General features: G+C 49.9%; 1 protein-coding gene across 2 annotated transcripts in view; it reads right to left on the bottom strand.

The window, feature by feature from the left end:
• Positions 1–17,822, bottom strand: part of Lims2 (LIM zinc finger domain containing 2) — a 36,992-nt gene extending 19,170 nt beyond the window's left edge. Inside the window, exon 1 of one of the 2 annotated variants that reach the window (XM_021150278.2) lies at positions 17,482–17,822. Coding sequence is in view for 1 of the 2 variants with exons in the window: in XM_021150277.2 (XP_021005936.1) it covers positions 8,620–8,630 (11 nt within the window). In the remaining variant the exon portion in view is untranslated. Of the gene's footprint in view, positions 1–8,619; positions 8,929–17,481 lie in introns of those variants that run through there. The other variant, XM_021150277.2, reaches the window with a different exon arrangement.
• Positions 17,823–18,565: the final 743 nt, after the last annotated feature.

Genomic DNA, 18,565 nt, shown 5'->3' with positions numbered 1-18,565 from the left:
TCTTCTTCTTCTTCTTCTCCTTCTTCTTCCTTCTTCTTCTTCTTCTTCCTTCTTCTTCTTCTTCTTCTTCTTCTTCTTCTTCTTCTTCTTCCTTCTTCTTCTTCTTCTTCCTTCTTCTTCCTTCTTCTTCTTCTTCTTCTTCTTCTTCTTCTTCTTCTTCTTCTTCTTCTTCTTTCTTCTTCTTCTTCTTCTTTTTCCTTTTAACACGAGCTTGTTGAAACGTTTAACAATTCCAAAATGAAATTAAACGAGTTTTAACTTTTTATTTTCCCTCGCAAATGCATAAAAATGCAGAGGAAGTTAACAAGTGGGGGAAAAAAATCTTAAAACGGTAAAAACAAGAAAAACAACTCTTCTTAGGACTAGTCCTTGGATGAGTTACCAGGAAACTTGACTTCCGATGCCAGTCCTGAGGCCAGCGGGCTCAGTACCTGCTCCGGCCTCCCTGTCCCTCGCTCCAGGCGGCTTCCCACGCGGCCTCCGCCCCTCGGGGGCGCCCGGCGGCCCAGCGGCTGTAGGAATCGCGCGGCGCCGGGCAGTTGCGTTCTACAGACGGCGGCAGCCCGCGCTCGGGCCTACCCACGCGCTCACGGCCACTCGAGTAGCGCTCGCTGCGGTAGCTGTCGCGGCCACCATAGCCGTGGGGCGAGCAGCCTCGGTACTCGTCCTAGCGGCCCCCGCCGTAAGATGGCGGTGGACCTCCGGCAGGTCCGGCGCCAAGAGGGTCCCCGTAGCTGTCGAAGGGGTCGCGGTAGGAGCCTCCGCTAGGATGCTCGTAGTCGCGCCATATCGCGGTAGGTGTAGTCGCGGGGCGAGGGCACGAGGGACTATACAGCTTCTTAAGGAGCCTTTATACCCTTTTGGTTCAGCAGCTTGGTTCCTTTTTATTATTATTATTTTTTAATCAAGAACACCTCAAATATGTCATACCTATCACAACAGAGAACCAGCATACGTTATTATGAAGTCCTAAGAAATCCAACATCAGGCATTGCATAACATGTGTATGCACGTGCACACTCCTAGGATCTTGCTGGGGCCCAGGTTTCTTTATTGAACCCACAGCCCTCCTCGTGCCATGGTCAAGGTGTTTGTCACATCCATCCTGAGGTCATTCTCACCTGTACCCTGGCCCCACAGTTCATACCATACACAACCAAGGTTGACCAGGGAGGGCTCCATTCCAGCAGGCCACACGAGGTGAAACCACAGGTCCCTACCTGAGCAATGGGATTGCCTAGGCCTGTGCTGGCCTGTGGTGGGCCCGCAAGGATGAACCAGCCTAAGGCAGGCATTCTGCAGATAGCCACTGATACAGATAGTGGCTGAGTCTCTGCGGCCTACGAAATACCTTCCCTCTGTCCCAGTTCTCAGCCAAAGATGATGTGTGTGCACACAGGCGTGCGAGGTTGACTTCCTGTGGGTGTGGAGGTCAGAGGCTGAGGTCACATGTTTTCCTCAATTCCTTCTCCACCTTATTTTTAGACAGAATTTCTTGCTGAACCTGGAACTCACTGCTTATCTAGGCTGGCCAGTTACTGCAGAGCCCTGCTTATTTCTGCCCTCCTGGTGCTGGGATCCCAGACAAGAGGTCGGCCTTTTTGTTTTGTGTTGATGGGTGATGGGGGTCCTTAAGTCCTCCTGCTCACACACTTTATCAACTGAGTCACCTCCCCAGCCCCATAAAGACCTCGTTCAGGGCTCAGTCCTCAAGCCCCCTATCTAACTTCCCTGTCATTGGCAGGAAGTTCAGAGGAACCTAAGTGATGTCAGCTGTCTTTGCCAATCCTGTTATCAGGTCCTTAGCCTGCCCACCTGTGACCTCGACCCCTAGGTCCTCTTCCCCCACACTTCCTCCATCTTCTCCTCTGGGACCACTTGTTCCCTAATGCCAGTGACCCTATACCCACAGCCTCATGGATCTCTCTCCCTAGCTTTCTACAAGTCTCTTCCAGCCAGATAGCCTCGCGGGGACCATGTCTAGGAACCATGCCCTCTGTTCTCTCTCCTGAGATACTCCCAGAATCCTCCTCACCCAGGTTAACCCTCTGAGCTACTGTGGGGACTTTCCCAAACCCTGGAGTTCCCATCTTCCTTCTCTGCCCTGACAAGTTCCTGGGGAATCAAGCAGTTACAGCTTTAGAGTCTGTCAACCTGTGCTGAAACCACGGCCATATTTGGTAAATGATGTCTTTATCCCGTGGGGCCAAGAAGGGGCAATAAAATCGCCCATTCAGTAGCTGAGGATGTGGTTCAGTTGGTAGATCACTTACCTAACATCCTCCAAGCCCTGGGTTCAGTCCTCAGCCTGGCATAAAACCAAGTCTGTAATCCCACTACTTGAGAGGTAGAGGCTGAATCAAAAACCCCAAATCATCCTTGGCTACATTGTGAGCCAAGGCTAGCGTGGGGCACATGAGACTGTCTCATAAACATTAAATAATCTCAATCTGAAAGTCACCTAAGGGATGGCCTGGACAACTGGTCTAAGATGCCTTAACCTATCCAAGCTACAAACCCAACTCCCAACAAGTGGCGCCGGCTCCCTGTCTCCAACCCAGCCCAGTTCCTGTACCTTGAGTGGCCAGCCTCTCCGAAGGATGAGGAGGGGTTTCCGAAGCAAGTACTGCAGGCAAGTACAAGCTTTTTCCGGCCTTTGTTGTCTGCAACTCCGCCCAGCATCTCCCCATTTACCTGAACTCATTGCAAGCCCTGCTTGGCCAGAGCAGGGGAGCTGCAGGTACAGCTCCCACCCAGCTAGCCTGCCTGGCCAGTAGCCCAGCCGCTGCTATCAGCCACCCCCCACCCCCACCCCGGTAGGGCATAACAATAGGAGCCTCCTCCGCGGGACAGGAGCTCAAGTTATGGATCGCTAAAGGGCAGCGGGGTCAGATCTGAAATAGAAAGGATATTGTTCCTGATGCTCTCTGTACAGCCAGCTCCCAGAAAGCTGGGCGGGCAAGGCGGAGGGGTGGTGGTTTGGGGGACGGGCGGGGACTAGGCAGGTTTCAGTCTGTCCCTGTACAGTGGGGAGCCTGAGCTCTTGGGCACACTGCGGTGGGAAGTGGAGAGTACACGCCCTTTAAGAATCCTTGGACCGGTTAAGAAACTTCCAACTAAGCAGGACATGGTGGCATATGCCTTTAATCCTAGCACTTGAGAGGCTGAGACAGGAGGATTTCTGTGAGTTCAGTCAAGGCCAGCCTGGTCTATATCATGAGTTCCAGACCACCAGGGCCACAAAATGAGACCCTGTCTAAAAGTTAAAGAAGAAAGGGAAGAAGAGAAGAGAAGAGGAGGAGGAGGAAGAGAAGGAAAAAGAGGAGGAAGAGGAGGAATTTATTATTATTATTATTATTATTATTACAACAACTGCAGGCCCCACATTTGTTGCAGTGCCACCTTGCTTCCTTCTCTGGGAGTCTGCGGCATGCACACCAACTTCAAGCCCAAACCCTGGGCTCCTGCCCTCTAAGATCTTGGCCAACCAAGGGCTAAGGGTCCATACTTGAGAATGGTTGAGTTGATAAAGCACTTGCTTTGCTATTTCGAGAACTTGCATCCTGTGTTCAGACCCCCCAAACCAATTTGAAAAGCCAAGCGCAGTGGTTCACAACTTGGAATCCCACAGTGCTGACATAGTGGTGGTAGTGTGTGTGGGGGGGGGGGAGTGAACAAAGAAAAAACAAAACAAAACAAAAAACAGATCTCTGGAAGCTCCCTTGCCAACTCTTCTGGACAATGTGATAAACTTCCATGCAAATAAGAGATCCTGTCTTAAATAAATAAATAAACAAACAACAGGAAGGTGCCTGAGGAATGCCATCGAAGGTTGTCCTCTGACTGCTGTACATGTTCCACACAGTCACTCTCATATTCAATTGCCCACGACTGCACACACACACACACACACACACACACACACACACACACACACACACTAGCCAAGCATTCTAAAAGAAACCCTGAAGTCAATACTTAGAGAAGCCCTCATGACTTTTACTCGTAGAGTGACACAGTGACTTGTCACCCAGAGACTCTACCCTAGGAGAGTCTGTAAACTATGGCCACTGCTGGGTGAGCTGTCATACTCACTAACGCAGAGGCAGAGTATGGGACTCTTAGCTGTTCTTGTGAGCCTGGCTGATAAGATCCTAAATAACCAGTTACCATTGTTCCTGACAACCAGCGGTCAACAGACAACTGTACAGGGCCAGCCTTCTGGATTCAGGTGCCAGGAACACACATCAGCAAAGCCAGACAAAGAACGGGTACTGATTAACAAGCCCTGCCCAGAATATAATTTGCAAGGCCAGCCAATTCCAAAGTTGCCCAAGAATGATTGATTCAACAAATATTTTTTAAAGGGCATTTAGAGGCTGAGTCCAGAGGAGACAAAGGGCTCCAAATGCCCACATACCCGCTCTCTGACATAGAGAAGCTTAGGCAGAGCGTTTTCTCAGTCATCTTAAGTTTATGCCTCTCAAGTACCTCAGCCTCTCCCATGTGGAAACCTTAAATGCTAGAACCCAGGACTCTCAGACATCATTTTAAGGACATGTGAATGTGGTGGCTCACACTTGTAACCCCAGCACTCCCGAGGTGGAAACAGGCAGATCACAAGGTCGTTATCAAGGTCTTTATCTTTAACTACAAACTGAATTGGAGGCCAGCCTGTCTTATTTATTTATTTATTTATTTATTTATTTATTTATTTATTTATTTGTGTGTGTGTGTGTGTGTGTGTGTGTGTGTGTGTGTGTGTGTTTTCCTGGTAAGATCAGACAGTGTGAATAGGCATACAACTGAGGACTATCAGTGCGAGGGTGGAGACCTGAGAAGCAACCCCTCTAGACTGTCTACCTTGGGACAGTCTACCTCTTTCCTGTAACGCCAGTTGCATGCTCCCTGCAGTGGACAGAAAAACATACAACCAAAGCCAAAGCATCCAAAAGCAGAACATCCTTGGGGGGCAGAGGGAAATGCCAAGGTAGCCATCTTCCTCTGTGTGGTGTGGGGTGGTATGACTCCTTGCTAAATAGAGTCAAACATGCAAGTATAGGGAGTGCCCCCCCACAGCAGCAGATGCATTAGAAAATGGACTTTGAACCCTGCAAGTACCGTGTGGGGCAGAGTCATGACAGACTGTGCTAGCTGCTACATGACCTTCTGTGTGTGTGTGTGTATAATAAAGTATATGACTGAGGCATGTGATCTTCCCAGAAAAAACAAACTTGCCCCATGTAAATCGCAGTGGAGAAAAGGCGCACAGACACCCTCTGCAGGAGCCTCCGACTGGGAAAGTGGGAAGGGGAGGATGAGGTTAAAGTGCTGGCCAATCTTTCTTACAGCTTACGGAAAGCAAGGCAAAGAGAGTGTAAATTATACCTATGCTAAAGATCTCTTCCAAAGATCAAAAAACACGGAACCCTCGGGAAGAATCAGAGAGTGAGAACAAGAACACGAGAGAGACTACAGAAGAGACCCTTGTTTAAGCTGTAATAGAGAATGGAAACTCTATGGTTCAGCACACAGATGGGGACATTAATAAAAGCTCAGTACAGGAGACCGTGATGACCAGGAAACTGTGTTTGAGCTGCATGAAGTGAGAAAGCCTTTTAAATAAGCAATGAGAAGCCGAGCGGTGGTGGCACACACCTTTAATCCCAGCACTTGGGAGGCAGAGGCAGGTGGATTTCTGAGTTCGAGGCCAGCATGGTCTACAACGTGAGTTCCAGGACAGCCAAGGCAACACAGAGAAACCCTGTCGACGCTGTGGAAGAAAAGAAACTGAATAATAGAATCTCCCATGCCCTTTGAGACAAAGACTGCATAACCTAAAGCAATAGGAGGGAAACTAGTCACTGATTGGGAGAGATAGAGGAAGAACAGACATTATGGAGAGAAGTGTGCAGGAGAGATTCAGTATTTGATGAGAAGATTAGCAGTCCAAGTAAAACTGTTCATCAGAGTTATGAAGTCCATTCAGTCGGAACCGTTAAAGGTTTTAGTGGCTTTTCTGAGCCCAATGGTGGGGCAGTAGGAGAGTCTCTGTCATTCTGCATGATTTAGATGGGCATGCAAATCAGGTTCAATAAATGTTAAAGCAATCCAAGGGGGTTAAGAGAAGGGAGAACAGAAGGATGGGTCTGTACTGTCACTCAAAGGTAAATGTGGCAAGATCTGTGTTGAGCTGAAGCTCCAGGGGCTGTGGGGGTGGCAAATGGGCAATGGCCTTCCACTGGGTCTCTGGAGAGTCTTAAAACCAGAGCAACAGACGACAACAATGATAAAACAGTGCTGGTGGAGCAAATAAGTTTGTCCTGGGTGTCAGCAGTTATGTCTGCAGAGCATGCTACCAATGGAAAAGTCACAACTACAGCTACNGCCACAGCCACAGCACTAGCCCAGAGCTGGCCAGAACCAGGCAGCTTGCTGTTGTGACAGGCTAAAGCGAGACAGTGCAAGGGGTGAGAGCGGTGGGAGTGAGGCGTCCCAGAGTGACCCACAACAGCAGCAGCATGCTAAGATGAAGCAGTGAGGTGGCTCTTGAGAAACAGCTGTGGATATGATACATCCTGTCCACTCCGCCTCCAGGAAGCCCTGACCCTGTCTCGAGACTCCATCTTCTCCTGTCTCCCTGGCTGTTGGCTTCCTGTTTGTCTTCCCTGTCTCCTTGCAACCCTTTCTCTGCACAGTGCCAACGGGTGCATCTACAAAGGATGCTATTCCAGGTCCTCTCTGGTGGCTTCCCGCAGCCATCCCTCTGCTCTTGCCTGCCAATGTCCAGGGGAGTAGTGACAAGTAGGGTCCCAAGGGGTGTGAGCAGAGAAGGTGTATCCGAGGTACAGTATGGCTCCAAGCAGCGTGAAGGACTGGTAGTGGGGCCAGGATCCAGGCATGAAGACCTGCCCTGCCTCACCGAGGCAATGGACACAGAGTGTATGACATGAAGCTAAAGAACCGCCATAGTTCCCAGGCCAAGAAGAGACTCACCCACTGCAAGGTCTGAGTCAGCTCTGCTCCTCCTAGGCCAGCTTATCTAGGATCTGTGTGTGTGCAAGGAAGGGAAGCCAAGCCTGGAACCTGTGCTGGACAGTGGCATCTCACAGATGCTTAAAAACATATGAGCAAGGAAATGCTCGAAGATAACAACTGAAGAGAATCACCAAAATGTTCAAAGATGGCATCTCTGAGGAGGAGCACTGTGGCCATTTCCTGTGCTGCTGTGGCCTCCATGTCTGTCCTCTGGGAGTGAGCAATTGTACCCGGAACAGAAAAGAGCTCCTTGTCCCCATGTGACCCCCGTAGCCAGCAGATCTTCTGATCTCCTCTCCCACCACCAAAACCTTCCTGAATTTTCTCCTTGCTGGCTGCCCATGTCAGACCAGTCCAGAAAAGGCTAAGGGTCCTGAGCTTAACAGGTGCCTCATGTCTCTACTCCAGACCCCACTTTCGGCTTAGGATATGGTTGGGTGCCTGACTCTGTGGCTGCTTTTCTTTCAGAGCTGAGGGCTGAGGGTATGGAGCCAAGACGTTGGTAAGGATTTCTGCCAGGGACTTTGGGGTGGGGAGGCAAGGGACCACAGCCGTCTGTGGGAAGACCCTTACCACCTTCCTGGGGTGGGACAGGTCCTTGCTTTACGCTGCACAAAGAAGCAGCCCATGAGAACAGTCTTCCCACTGAGGGAACACCCGGGGCTGAGGCTGGGGAGGAAGCACTGGAAAGCAAGAGGGAAGGGCGGGTCTCACACCATGACAGGGTACATAGTGTTTCTGAATCCAGGGCTACCCAAGGACTCCCAGCCACACCTTCAGTCGTGGTCAGCAGCAATGTGTCCCTGAGGCAGAATACCGTTATGGGCCTCAAGGGATCTTCAGACCACTACCCCACAACCACGGGGTGTTGCCCTGACTCCCAGGACCTGGGACCCTTTCCTAAAGAAGAATGCAAAAGGGACAGGGCTCCCCAGGAGCACCGGTGCAGCAAGGCACAGCACAGAGAAAGCTTTCTGCCAGCTCTTGGCTAGAAGAGGGTCCTGAGCCCGGGGACCATACCTTCCAGCCCAGCTTTGAGCCACACACGCCATGTTCCAGAAGTAACTACAGAGACCAAAACTAGCTGGACTCTCATGGACTTCTGGCCCACCTCTGGAATCTGAATAGTCTTGAAGCTGTACACAGAGACCTGAGATCCCTACCCAGGGCAGGCTGGAGGGGTATCACCCAGCCACTACACTTAGGGTTTAGAGAGACAGTTCCCCACAGGTATCTAAACATCCCTCACCCCCAGAGAAGGCAATAGAAGGCTCTAGACTGACTATTAAGTCCAGTGCTCTCCAGCTACATTTTAAGGCGTTTCCTCTGCAGGTGGCTGGTGACTTCAGGCAAGTCCCTGGTCTGGGTCGCCCCGAGGGGATCACTGGCGGTAGAACTACACCTGTCAAGCCCACACACTCCCTAGAGGAAGAAAATGGGACCCCCTGCCGGACCCTCTCAGTCCCAGAGGGGTTGCAGCCTGGGAGCCATGGGGCCGCGAGACTTCCCGCCAGGATCCGCTGTCCCGCATCTATCCGGGACCATGTCACCCCTGCACCCGTAACTTAAGACATCTGTTACCTTCCCGTCATGGTGGCCGCGCGCCTAGCACCGGTCAGCAGTCCACTCGCTGTGTTCCTGACAGAGGACTTACGGTCCGGTCCAGGCAGAGGGAAGAACACGCCCAAACCGCGAGGGCGGCTCCACCCAGCCTGCAGCTGAGATGAGGAGTGCAGGGGACAGCCTAAAGGGGCACAGGGGATGCCGAAGCTAGTGTCAACCCTGGGAACACTAGAGACTGACACTAAAGACTCCTGACTTGAGTGGGTCGGTCACGTCCTCACTACCCGGACTCTGTTGCCACCTCCCGGATTCCGGGCATACTTTTCCTTTTAAAGGGAATGAAGTTATAATAAACATGCACAAGTTCGCACCCCACCCCCATTCACCCTCCCTTCCACCCCATCCACCCTCCCCACACTCTCCCCCACCTCCACCCTGAGACACTTTTAAGGGTGTTAGGGAGGCAAAACTGGGACCGCCAGAGCCAGCGAGCGAGCGCGCACGCACGCACGCGCGCGCACTTCCTTGGATTTCGCGCAGCTGCCCCAGGCTGGAAAAACAGCCGATTTATGCCTCCAAGACATTTCTAGGCACCAACTGCCTCCCGGGGCATTAAGGGTCTCCCCTAGTCTGTGCTGTCCCCTCTCAGAGAGGACAAGGTCCAGGGTATCTTTTCTGTCTGATGAGTTTAGTCTGCCTTTAGACCTAACACCAGTGCTCTCTCTCCTGAACACCGCGCAGTTTATTTATTTTGGACAAGGTTTCATGTAATTCATGATGTCCTCAAACATCCTTTTATGTACCAAGAATGACCTGAGCTCCTGATGCTCCTCCCACTGCCTCTCACTGCTGGGATTACAGAAAGGGACTCAGTTTATACAAAGCCCAGGATGGAACCCCGGGCTTTGCACATTCTAGCTAAGCACACCACCCACTGAGCCAGTCCTCAGTATTTCATAATAAAAATCAAAGCCAGACTCCTGTCTATAGTGAAGCACTACTGATAAAAGGAGATTAACAGTCCTAAAATTATGTGGTGATATAAAAGCTGTAGGGAATTTCTGCTTTGAGAACCGTTCTCAGGTACCTCATATCACCAGAGAGCAGGTTCCACAGTTTTGGGTTACTTTTTGTTTGGTTGGTTTTTGTTTTTGTTTGTTTTGTTTAGTTTAGCATTTGTTTTGGCTTTTTCTGCCAGGTTGTAGTTTGAGTGTTGGTTAAACACAAAGTGTGAAAGATCCTGTGCTTCCTCTGCCAGTGTTAGAAGAAGTGTTTCCACAATTGTCCACCCAGAGGAGTCAGTATCTAAGACTGAGCAGAAATTGACTTCTGAGTGGTTTAATCAAGCAAGGACTTGTGGGAATCAATGAGAGTAAAAAGTCAAAGACAGGGCCTGGAAAGATGGTTCATGGCAAAAGCATGAGGATCTGAGTTCAAATCCCCACTGTGTTAAAAGTTGGAGTTGGTCCTGTGTGCCTGAAACCCCAGTGTTGGTGAGGGCAGAGGCAAGAGGACCACCGGGGGCTTACTGACTGCCAGTCTAGCTCCAGGCCCCATGAGAGACCCCATATAAAAGGAAGAGAGCGGAGAATGATTCCTTAAACACCCATTGTCCTCCTCGGGCCTCTGTATGCATTCACCTGGCCACCTTCCTCCCACTTGAAATGCTCACACACCACACACACCACACAGGGACATTGTGTGATTGTTGGATGGTGTGGGCATGCAGGGATCTGCCTATGGATCTAGGGTCATCTGTTTGCCTGCTACTCAAAGGGTTTTACTTAGCCCCACTAGAGATACAGAGCTTCCAAATGGGACTAGCTCCTATCATGGGGACACAGTGGACACTGGGACATCCTGATTAATAGCTACTGGGCACATCCTGCATGGAATGTATGCTGTCTTGGGTCAGGAAGCAAAGGGATCAGGCACAGCATTTTGCAACTGTTAGAATTTGCTGTAGATGTAGATGTGGGCATGGCCCTTGCTGGGCATGACATTCATGTGCTGGTGTGTCACATGCATTTGTTGGTGTGTTACATGCGTGTGTACATGGAAGAGGAAGCTGTGGGAGTAGAGGTGGCTTTCCTGGACATCGGTGGAGTTTAAAAGTAGACAAGAGGGAGAAGGTATGTTTAGTAGGGATGCGATTTGTGTTGGGAAGCGGGAGGAAGCAGGAAATATGAACTCAGAACTCTATCCCAGATGTGGAAGCTTTGATTCAGGTACAAGTTCAACCTTAGGGTTAAATGGATCCCTGAGGATGTCTCTGTGAGCAGAAAACCTGCATCCATACAGACACATGCGAAGAAAAAGACAGGGGCACTGTGGGGCAACGGGCTATGCACAGACAGCCTGGTCTCCAGTCGAGCTTAGGTCTTGAACTTCCACCCACATGGAACGGATGGCGATCGATCATGTCTCCTGGACCCCTGGCTCCTGTCAAAGTTACTGCCCCCACAGCCCCCACAGGAGAGGTCTGTGGCTATCAGTCGCGAAGACAATGTCCCAAGCTTCTGGCATTTTGGCTAGACTCCACCCCCACAGTTACCTGACTATATCCAGGTATGCTCCTCCCCACAGTTACCTGGCAACAGCAAGATAGCCCAGCCCACTATAAGAGGGGCTGCTTGGCCCCTCCTCTCTCTCTCTTAAGCTTTCACCTTTCTTACTATCTCTGTTTCTCTCTTTCCCTTCCTCCTCTCTCCACGTGGCCATGGCCGGCCTCTCCCTATCTCTTTCTACCTTCTCTCCTTCCTCCCTGCCTTTCTACAATAAAGCTTTAAAATCACAGACTGTCTCTGATCTTCAAGGCTCAACGTGCTTGAACGATGGGATAGGCTTTGCCCTAATGAGCCATGTCTAGCCAGAAGGCCATCCTGTGCTCTAGCCATGGACCTGACCAAAGACTCGCTGGCGTGGGAACCATCCAGCGTCCCCTCTCCCCCTGCCCTCACCTGCCTTCATCCCCGGGGCCGAGTGTCACTCCGAGGCCCCTATTTTGTTCTCAGCTCCTCCGCTGTATCCAGCGTAGGATGCCCGAGGCTGAGAACCTGGTACCTGGGGCTGCCCCTTGTCCACCACCCGCCGTGTGGGGTCCTTGGCTTAACACAACCAGACACCCACGGGGGGGGGGGGAGCGCGCGCAGTCCTCCCGTATCCTCCTGCCCAAAGCACTGGAACTCTGGCGGGACGCGGGCTCTCTCCCACTCCCCTCTTTCCCCTTTATCCACGACCCTGCAGGGCACCACAGATCTAAGAAGCTAGGGAACGCTGGCTTCTATTTCCAAGGACAGGAAATGATCTGAGATGGGTAAGGGCAGGCCCAGGAGAGTGAGGGCTCCGAACCCAACCTACCAGAGAGGAAGGGGAACAGGTACCCTAGAGACAGGCTGAGCCCAGAAGGCAGCAGGGCAGTAGTAACTGCCCTGAGTGGAGGAGAAACGCACAGCTCTGTGAAGCCAAGGGACAGGAGTGGTGTTGCACTGTCTCTAGCCTGAGGAGATGGAGATGTTGGGCACTCAGAGAGAGGCTTGGATCACATACTGAGTGCTGTGACTCAAAGACAAGAGCCCAGGTGGGCTCTGAGATGTCTGAGGTCAAGGACAGGACAGAGTGACATGAGGGGTGGTCCCAGGAGGAAATGCAGGTGCAGAAGCTCACCAGGGGCAGAGCAGCGGCTTAGGGCAGATGCACCCCAGAGAAGACAGAAGAGACTCCTGATTACCCCTAACCATGTTTCCTCTCGTCAGGCCTGAGCCCAGTGCTGTTCAGGGATGCTCAAAGACTGATGGAATTCTAGGCACCATGCTAGACCAGTAAAATGAAGATGACGAGAACTCTAAGAGCCTCGGTTGGCTTCCTCCAGCCCCTATCGAGAGTCCTGCATGAAGAGATTGAGCGGGATTTTGTAGCCCTTCCATTAATTAATGTGCTCATTAATCTTGTCAACACGATGGAATTCTAGAATCACCGTGGAAGCTGATCTCTGGGCAAGTCCCATTCCGTGAATGAGTTTCCAGACTGAACTAAAAGGAGAAGATGAGTGTGGCCAGCAAGATGTGGCAGTGGGTAAAGGTGCCTGACAAACTGGGTTCTGTCCCCAGAGCCCACAAGGCAGAGGCACTAACCCTGCTAAGTTGTCTCCTGACCTCCATAAAGGAACCATGGCTCATGATTATCCGAACACATATTCATTCTGTGGTGGCTAATCTTGGTTGTCAACCTGGCTACAGAATCAACCAAAACCTAGGTAGTTGGACACCACTGTGAAGAATTTTCTTAACTGGACCATTTGAGGTGGGAAGACCCACCCCTAATCTGGGTGGCAGGATACATTAAAGGACCGGCAAGAAGGAATCTTGCTTTTTGCCTGCTTGCCCTCCCTCTGGGTGCCAGGTTCTTCAGTCCTGCTGCTGAGGCATTGCTTCGCTGGTATTACAATTTACTTCTTCAGGGCTCCAACACTGCCCAACTATGGGATTTGTGGCCTTTCAGTCACAAGACAGCCATAGTTGAACTATGTGGACAACAATCTATAAGCCACATTAATAAAAACCATTTTAATATAAATGTATTCTGTCAGTTCTATTCCTCTAGAGAACTCTGACTGATATACACATATACACAAATAAATAAATGGAGTAAGGCTTTATAATTAAAATATAATACTAAGAGTAAAGTGGCTGAGTGTGAACATTCATCTGATTCCTGAATGTGGCTAAAATGTAGCCCACAGCTTCCTGTTGCTCCTGCTGCCGTGCCTGTCCTGCCATGACAGGCTGTATTTACTGTGGGCCAGTAAATTTATTTGGAACTGTGGGCCAGAATAAAGTTGTTTGCCAGTTTGTCTCTACGTGAAAGAAGGAACTAATCCACGAGGCCTTGAGGTCTATGTCCACTATGGACGGCCCTGTAGAGGGAGTCATGTGCTTTTCCAAGCAGACAGGAGGGTAAAGAGCTAGTTAAAGGCAGCCAGCCATGGGGTATGTGAGATGTCCCTGATGGCTAGTCTACCCAAGCTCTCTCCCCTGCCTCTAGGCTATGGCTGGATTCTGTGAGGAGTTAGTAAGGAGTAGGCAGTCAGGAAAAAAAGGTAGGAGAAAGAAATTAGCATTGCTACCTGGGACAGAGATCATCTCACAGAACATCTAGAAAGTGCTCAACCAACAAGCCCACCCGTTATCATCCAGGACCACCTATCAAGCCAAAGCCACTCACTGGACATGTATTGTTCTGACTAGTTCAGTCAAGTAAGACCATCTGTTTGTGGGTATTTTCTGTTGGAGCCAAGGAAATGAAATGTGAGGAGAGGGATTGTAGGAAAACTCTGCTAATTAAGATCAAAGTCTTCCATCGTCTGGATAGCCTCTGAGCTCGGTGGAATATGGGGACTCCCTTCATTGGTAGGGCTTCTCCTTCCCCAACTTTTTTTGGGGGTGCAACATCCCCCCACACACATACACCTCTACCTGCAGAATTAGAGAGCAGGTTCAACTTCCTTTCTCCTGATGAGAATGCATTCAGCTGGCACCTGGGATTCCTGAAATGCTTCCCCATGGTAATGAGGCATTTCAGTACTTTAAGTCTTCAACCAATGACCTTTGTCCATCCTGGATGTTTCTACCCCACCCCATCCCCCCCAAATTACATAATCACCCAAGTGAAGCTGATCTGCCTCCCTGCAGCTGGTCCCTTGTGTCTTTCTTCTTCACCACATGTATTCACAGGGCTCTGAGCCCCCACGCCCCACCCCCACCCCCCCCCAGTCAATAGTCTCTGCTCCCTTTGTCCTCACGGACCAATATCACCAACAATCCATGAGGGAGGGAGGGTCACAAGGGATCAAAGGACACAACAGTCCGGGGAGCCTATAAGGACCAGTTCAGAGACCACTTGGCTCTGAAGATACCACCCTTCCTGACAGCATGCTTCCAATAAAATTTTTCAATCAAAAAAAAAAAAGTCAATGAATGAATGCTTATCTGTCTCAGTAAATGCCCATTTTTACTCCTTTGAGTACTCAGTTCTTTGTTGTCTCTGGGAAGAACACGGGCACTGAGGCAGCTGGCCCTTGTTTTCCCACACTCCCACATTTCCTTCTCAGGACAACGGTGGGTAAAATGCCGAGCCACGGTGGAGTGACCTAAATCTGTGTTCCTGGGGCATGGTCGGTCACTCATGTCTGCTCCAGAGTACACCTTGTCTTTTACTCCTTTGAGATATATTACATTTCTTTATCTGTTTCTACCTACAACACTTCTACATGGTTCTAGATGAGCCAGTGCTACATAGTAAGACCCCCATCTCGGAAAAACCAGAAAGGGTTCGCATACTTTGAAAGCGGGCCAGCCTTGTCCTTCCTAGTGGCCTCTGCGTCATTCAGTGCTGGTCCAGATGTTTAAACTGACTACTGCCTTGGGAAATAATGTTGATGGATTTTTCAGTCTGGCACGCGTGCTCTCCAGGGATTTGCTTTGCTTTAGTTTCTCCTGGTTTGCGGGAGAAGAGATGGTTTGCAGGGGCCACATTCAACTTCTCTAGAAGGACGTGAGACACTTTATGGTTATAGGACTGATTCGCTTTGAAACAGGAAACTTCCCTAATCTCTTGTCTCACTTAAATGAATCAAGTTTTAGTTACGTTGTTTATAGACGGCCATGCTCAGGCCTTGGTCCTGGGAATGGTTTCCTAGTCAAATATTAACTATTGAAAGCCAAAGGGTAAGTCAGTGTATGACCTAGTGTTGTCTGGTAGTCTCCTCCAAACCGAGGCACTCGCTCCAGGAGGGAGGAGTAGGCTGTGAGCTTCAGGAGGTAAACAAGAATGACATCACATGTCTAGAACACAAACTTGGAAAACTCTCCCAGCTCCCTCCCAGGGAAGAGAATTCTTGGATTGTCAGCCTCCTGCTGGCTTCCCAGGGAGCTCCAGGGCTGCAGACCAGGGTGGGCTTTGGTGCTGCATCTGCTCCTGACTCATCCCTACTCCCTGTAAGTCACCTCAGCCATTCCTAACCCAAAGAAAGCCATTGCCTCAGCAAGTTAGACATCGTTAGAGCTGTCACTTTGGTCCTCTATGAGTTCTTTATTTTTGAGGAGACCGGTGGTAATGTGGTGCATCTCTCCAGGAAAAAAAAATCCATCACACAACACTGTGTGTATATGTTCTTGCATTTACTGATGATGTACGTGCGTGTGTGTGTGTGTGTGTGTGTGTGTGTGTGTGTGCATAGAGCGGCCAGTAGTCATAGTTGGATATCTTCCCTAGTCATTCTCTATTTTTTATTTTTTGAAACAGTATCTCTCCCTGATCTGGAACTCACCTAATAAGCTAGGCTGCCTGGCCAATGAGTTCCAGGGATCCCCCTGCCTCCGCCTCCCTAGCTCTGAGATTACAAGCATTTACTACTAAAGTTTTTTTTTTTTTTTTAAAGAGTTTTAGGATCAAACTCAGAACTTCACACTTGCAGGCCAAGCATTTTACTGACCGAGATGCCTCCCTAGTCCAAGAAAGTTAGTTAAATGAAGTTGATATACTTATAAGGTAGACTTGGGATAGATCACTGTTCAGACAAGCATATTTTTTAAAGGGGAATTCATGCAGTTTCATATAGAATTTTTGTCAATTCAGTTCATATCTCTGAGATACATACATATTGAATAAAACAATACAACTGGTAGGTGTTCAGGCAGAATAAATTTTTTCTTTACCTTTTTAGTTAGCATACAAAATAATAAGTCTAATTATGACATTTTCATACATATCATTGGACTTTGTTCATATTGGATCACTCTCTCATGCTCCCTTGCTGCCTCCTCCTCTCTCTCAGTCTGTCTGTCTGTCTCTATTTGTCTGTCTGTCTCTCTTTGTCTCTCTATCTGTCTCTCTTTGTCTGTCTGTCTGTCTGTCTCTGTCTCTGTGTGAGAGTGTAGTTGTACATACACATACATGTGGAGCCCAGAGGACCAACTCTGGAGCTATCCAACTTCTCTCCTACTTTTTTTAGAGCCAAGGATCCCGCTGTCTCTATCCCCTTAGCACTGGAATTACACTGTGCCTAAGGGTTTCACAAGCTCTGAGGGTGAAACTCCAGCCCTTCTGCCTCAAGGAGAAACCTTTATCAACTGAGCCATCTTCCCAATCATCCTTGCTCTTGACAGTGTCAGCAGCATAGCCTAGAGCTAGACCAAAAAAACCTTTGAGGGGGAAGATTCCATTCTATCTACACTTCTCAGCTGGGACAGATGCAGTTCCACAAAAGCAATCCCAAATGGCCCTTAATATTCAGGAGTGACAGATCTCTGCATCTCAGGCCATTTCCACCTTGGCCACCCAACCAGAGGACACTTTGGGGTTGGGGATGTAGCTGAGTGTCAAAGCACTTGTCTAGCATACACAAAGCCCTTGGCACCATCTCCAACACAATGGGATAAAAAAGATTGGACTGGGCACAGATGAGAGTTTCCCCGTGCAGGCCACAGCCACTCAACTTTTCTTAGACCATCTCATCAGCAAACCAAGATACGTTTTGCTTCTTCTTTCACATTGTGACAACCAATCCTGATGGGCAATCTTTTCATCAGAGCTTCCCACAACTCTTGACCAAAAAGGTCAAAGCCCACCCTACCATTCCCCAAACCCAGTGTGTCCCTGGAGGAGACCCAGTGTGCAGCCGAGTGAGCTACCACATTGACCGGCCCCAGGTGGGCAGAAGGCCTAGAGCTGTTCCCATTCCCACCTAGCAACATGAGCACAGCGCTTAGGCCATAAGGGGAGGCAGGGAGATTCAGGGTACAGTCGGGCAGAGGACCAGAGGTGACTAGCAGAAGGACGCTCCCAAGTCTATTACTCCAACATCACACAGCTTTTCTTTACCTTGGTGGCAGAGACGATGCTCTACTTCCCTGGGGCCCTCCTTTCCTGAGAGCTGCCTGTAGCTCCTCCAAGGGCAACAGCAGCTGCCCAGCCTGTTTGGCACAGCCACATGGAGAGCGAGACTGGACGGTAACCAGAGTCCCGCCACCGCAGCTCCCAGACGCTCAGCTCCAGTCTCACCTCTGCCTAGGCAGGAGACTTGGCCTGAGGTCCAAGCCTAGAAGGTGTGGCCGGAAGCACTCTGGGGTCAGCTAAGGACGAGCTAGGACCGAGGTTTAGGAAGGAAAAGCCTGCCTCCCTGGAGATCCAGGATGACAGGACAAAAGTAGTGACAGCGCCCTCTGATTTCAGAAGGGCTGGCAAAGAAACATGAATTCTTCTTGGGGTAAAGAGGTCATGAGCTCTCAGGACGGTCAATGTTCACAGGGCAAATGGCCAAGAAAATGGAACCCATGGTGAAATAAACACGGGTCCTCAGCCTCAGCTATCCAGATGCCTCCTACTGCCTACTGCTTCCCTTTAAAGCAGGAAAGTCTCTAGACCATTTATATTATCTTAATTCTTTTCTTTTTTTTTTTTTTTTGATGTTTTCAAATGGCTTTATTGTCCAACACTTACAATCCAGGCCCAGCAACTTTGTGACTTAAATGTAAATTTCATCTCATCAGCATTGGCTCATTTATTGGAGCTGAAGCCCTTGTTCCCTGGAGTCACTTTCCTTTTCTGCTCTGATTTGCTAGTTCCTCTCTTCGCCTTGGAACGCTCGTTACCCCAGGCTCTGCTGGCTGCCAGCGGTGGAGGTGTGTGGAAATCCTCAGAGCATGTGAATTTGGTGGGGGTTTTACAGACGTCCACATCCAGTCCTATTGCTTTTCTGCCTGCACAGTCTCTCCCTGAGCAGGGAGTCTCTCCCTGAGCAGGGAGAATTATTTTCTACTTATAGTTTTTTGCTATGAAACTTTTTTCCTTTGGGGGGGCGGGGGGGGGAGTTCGAGACAGGGTTTCTCTGTGTAGCCCTGGCTGTCCTGGAACTCACTCTGTAGACCAGGCTGGCCTCGAACTCAGAAATCCGCCTGCCTCTGCC

The sequence above is a fragment of the Mus caroli genome, chromosome 18 (genome assembly GCF_900094665.2).
Source record: "Mus caroli chromosome 18, CAROLI_EIJ_v1.1, whole genome shotgun sequence".
Lineage (NCBI taxonomy): Eukaryota > Metazoa > Chordata > Mammalia > Rodentia > Muridae > Mus > Mus caroli.
Note: the sequence above shows the minus strand (reverse complement) of the source record. Positions and strands in the feature narration are given on the sequence as shown.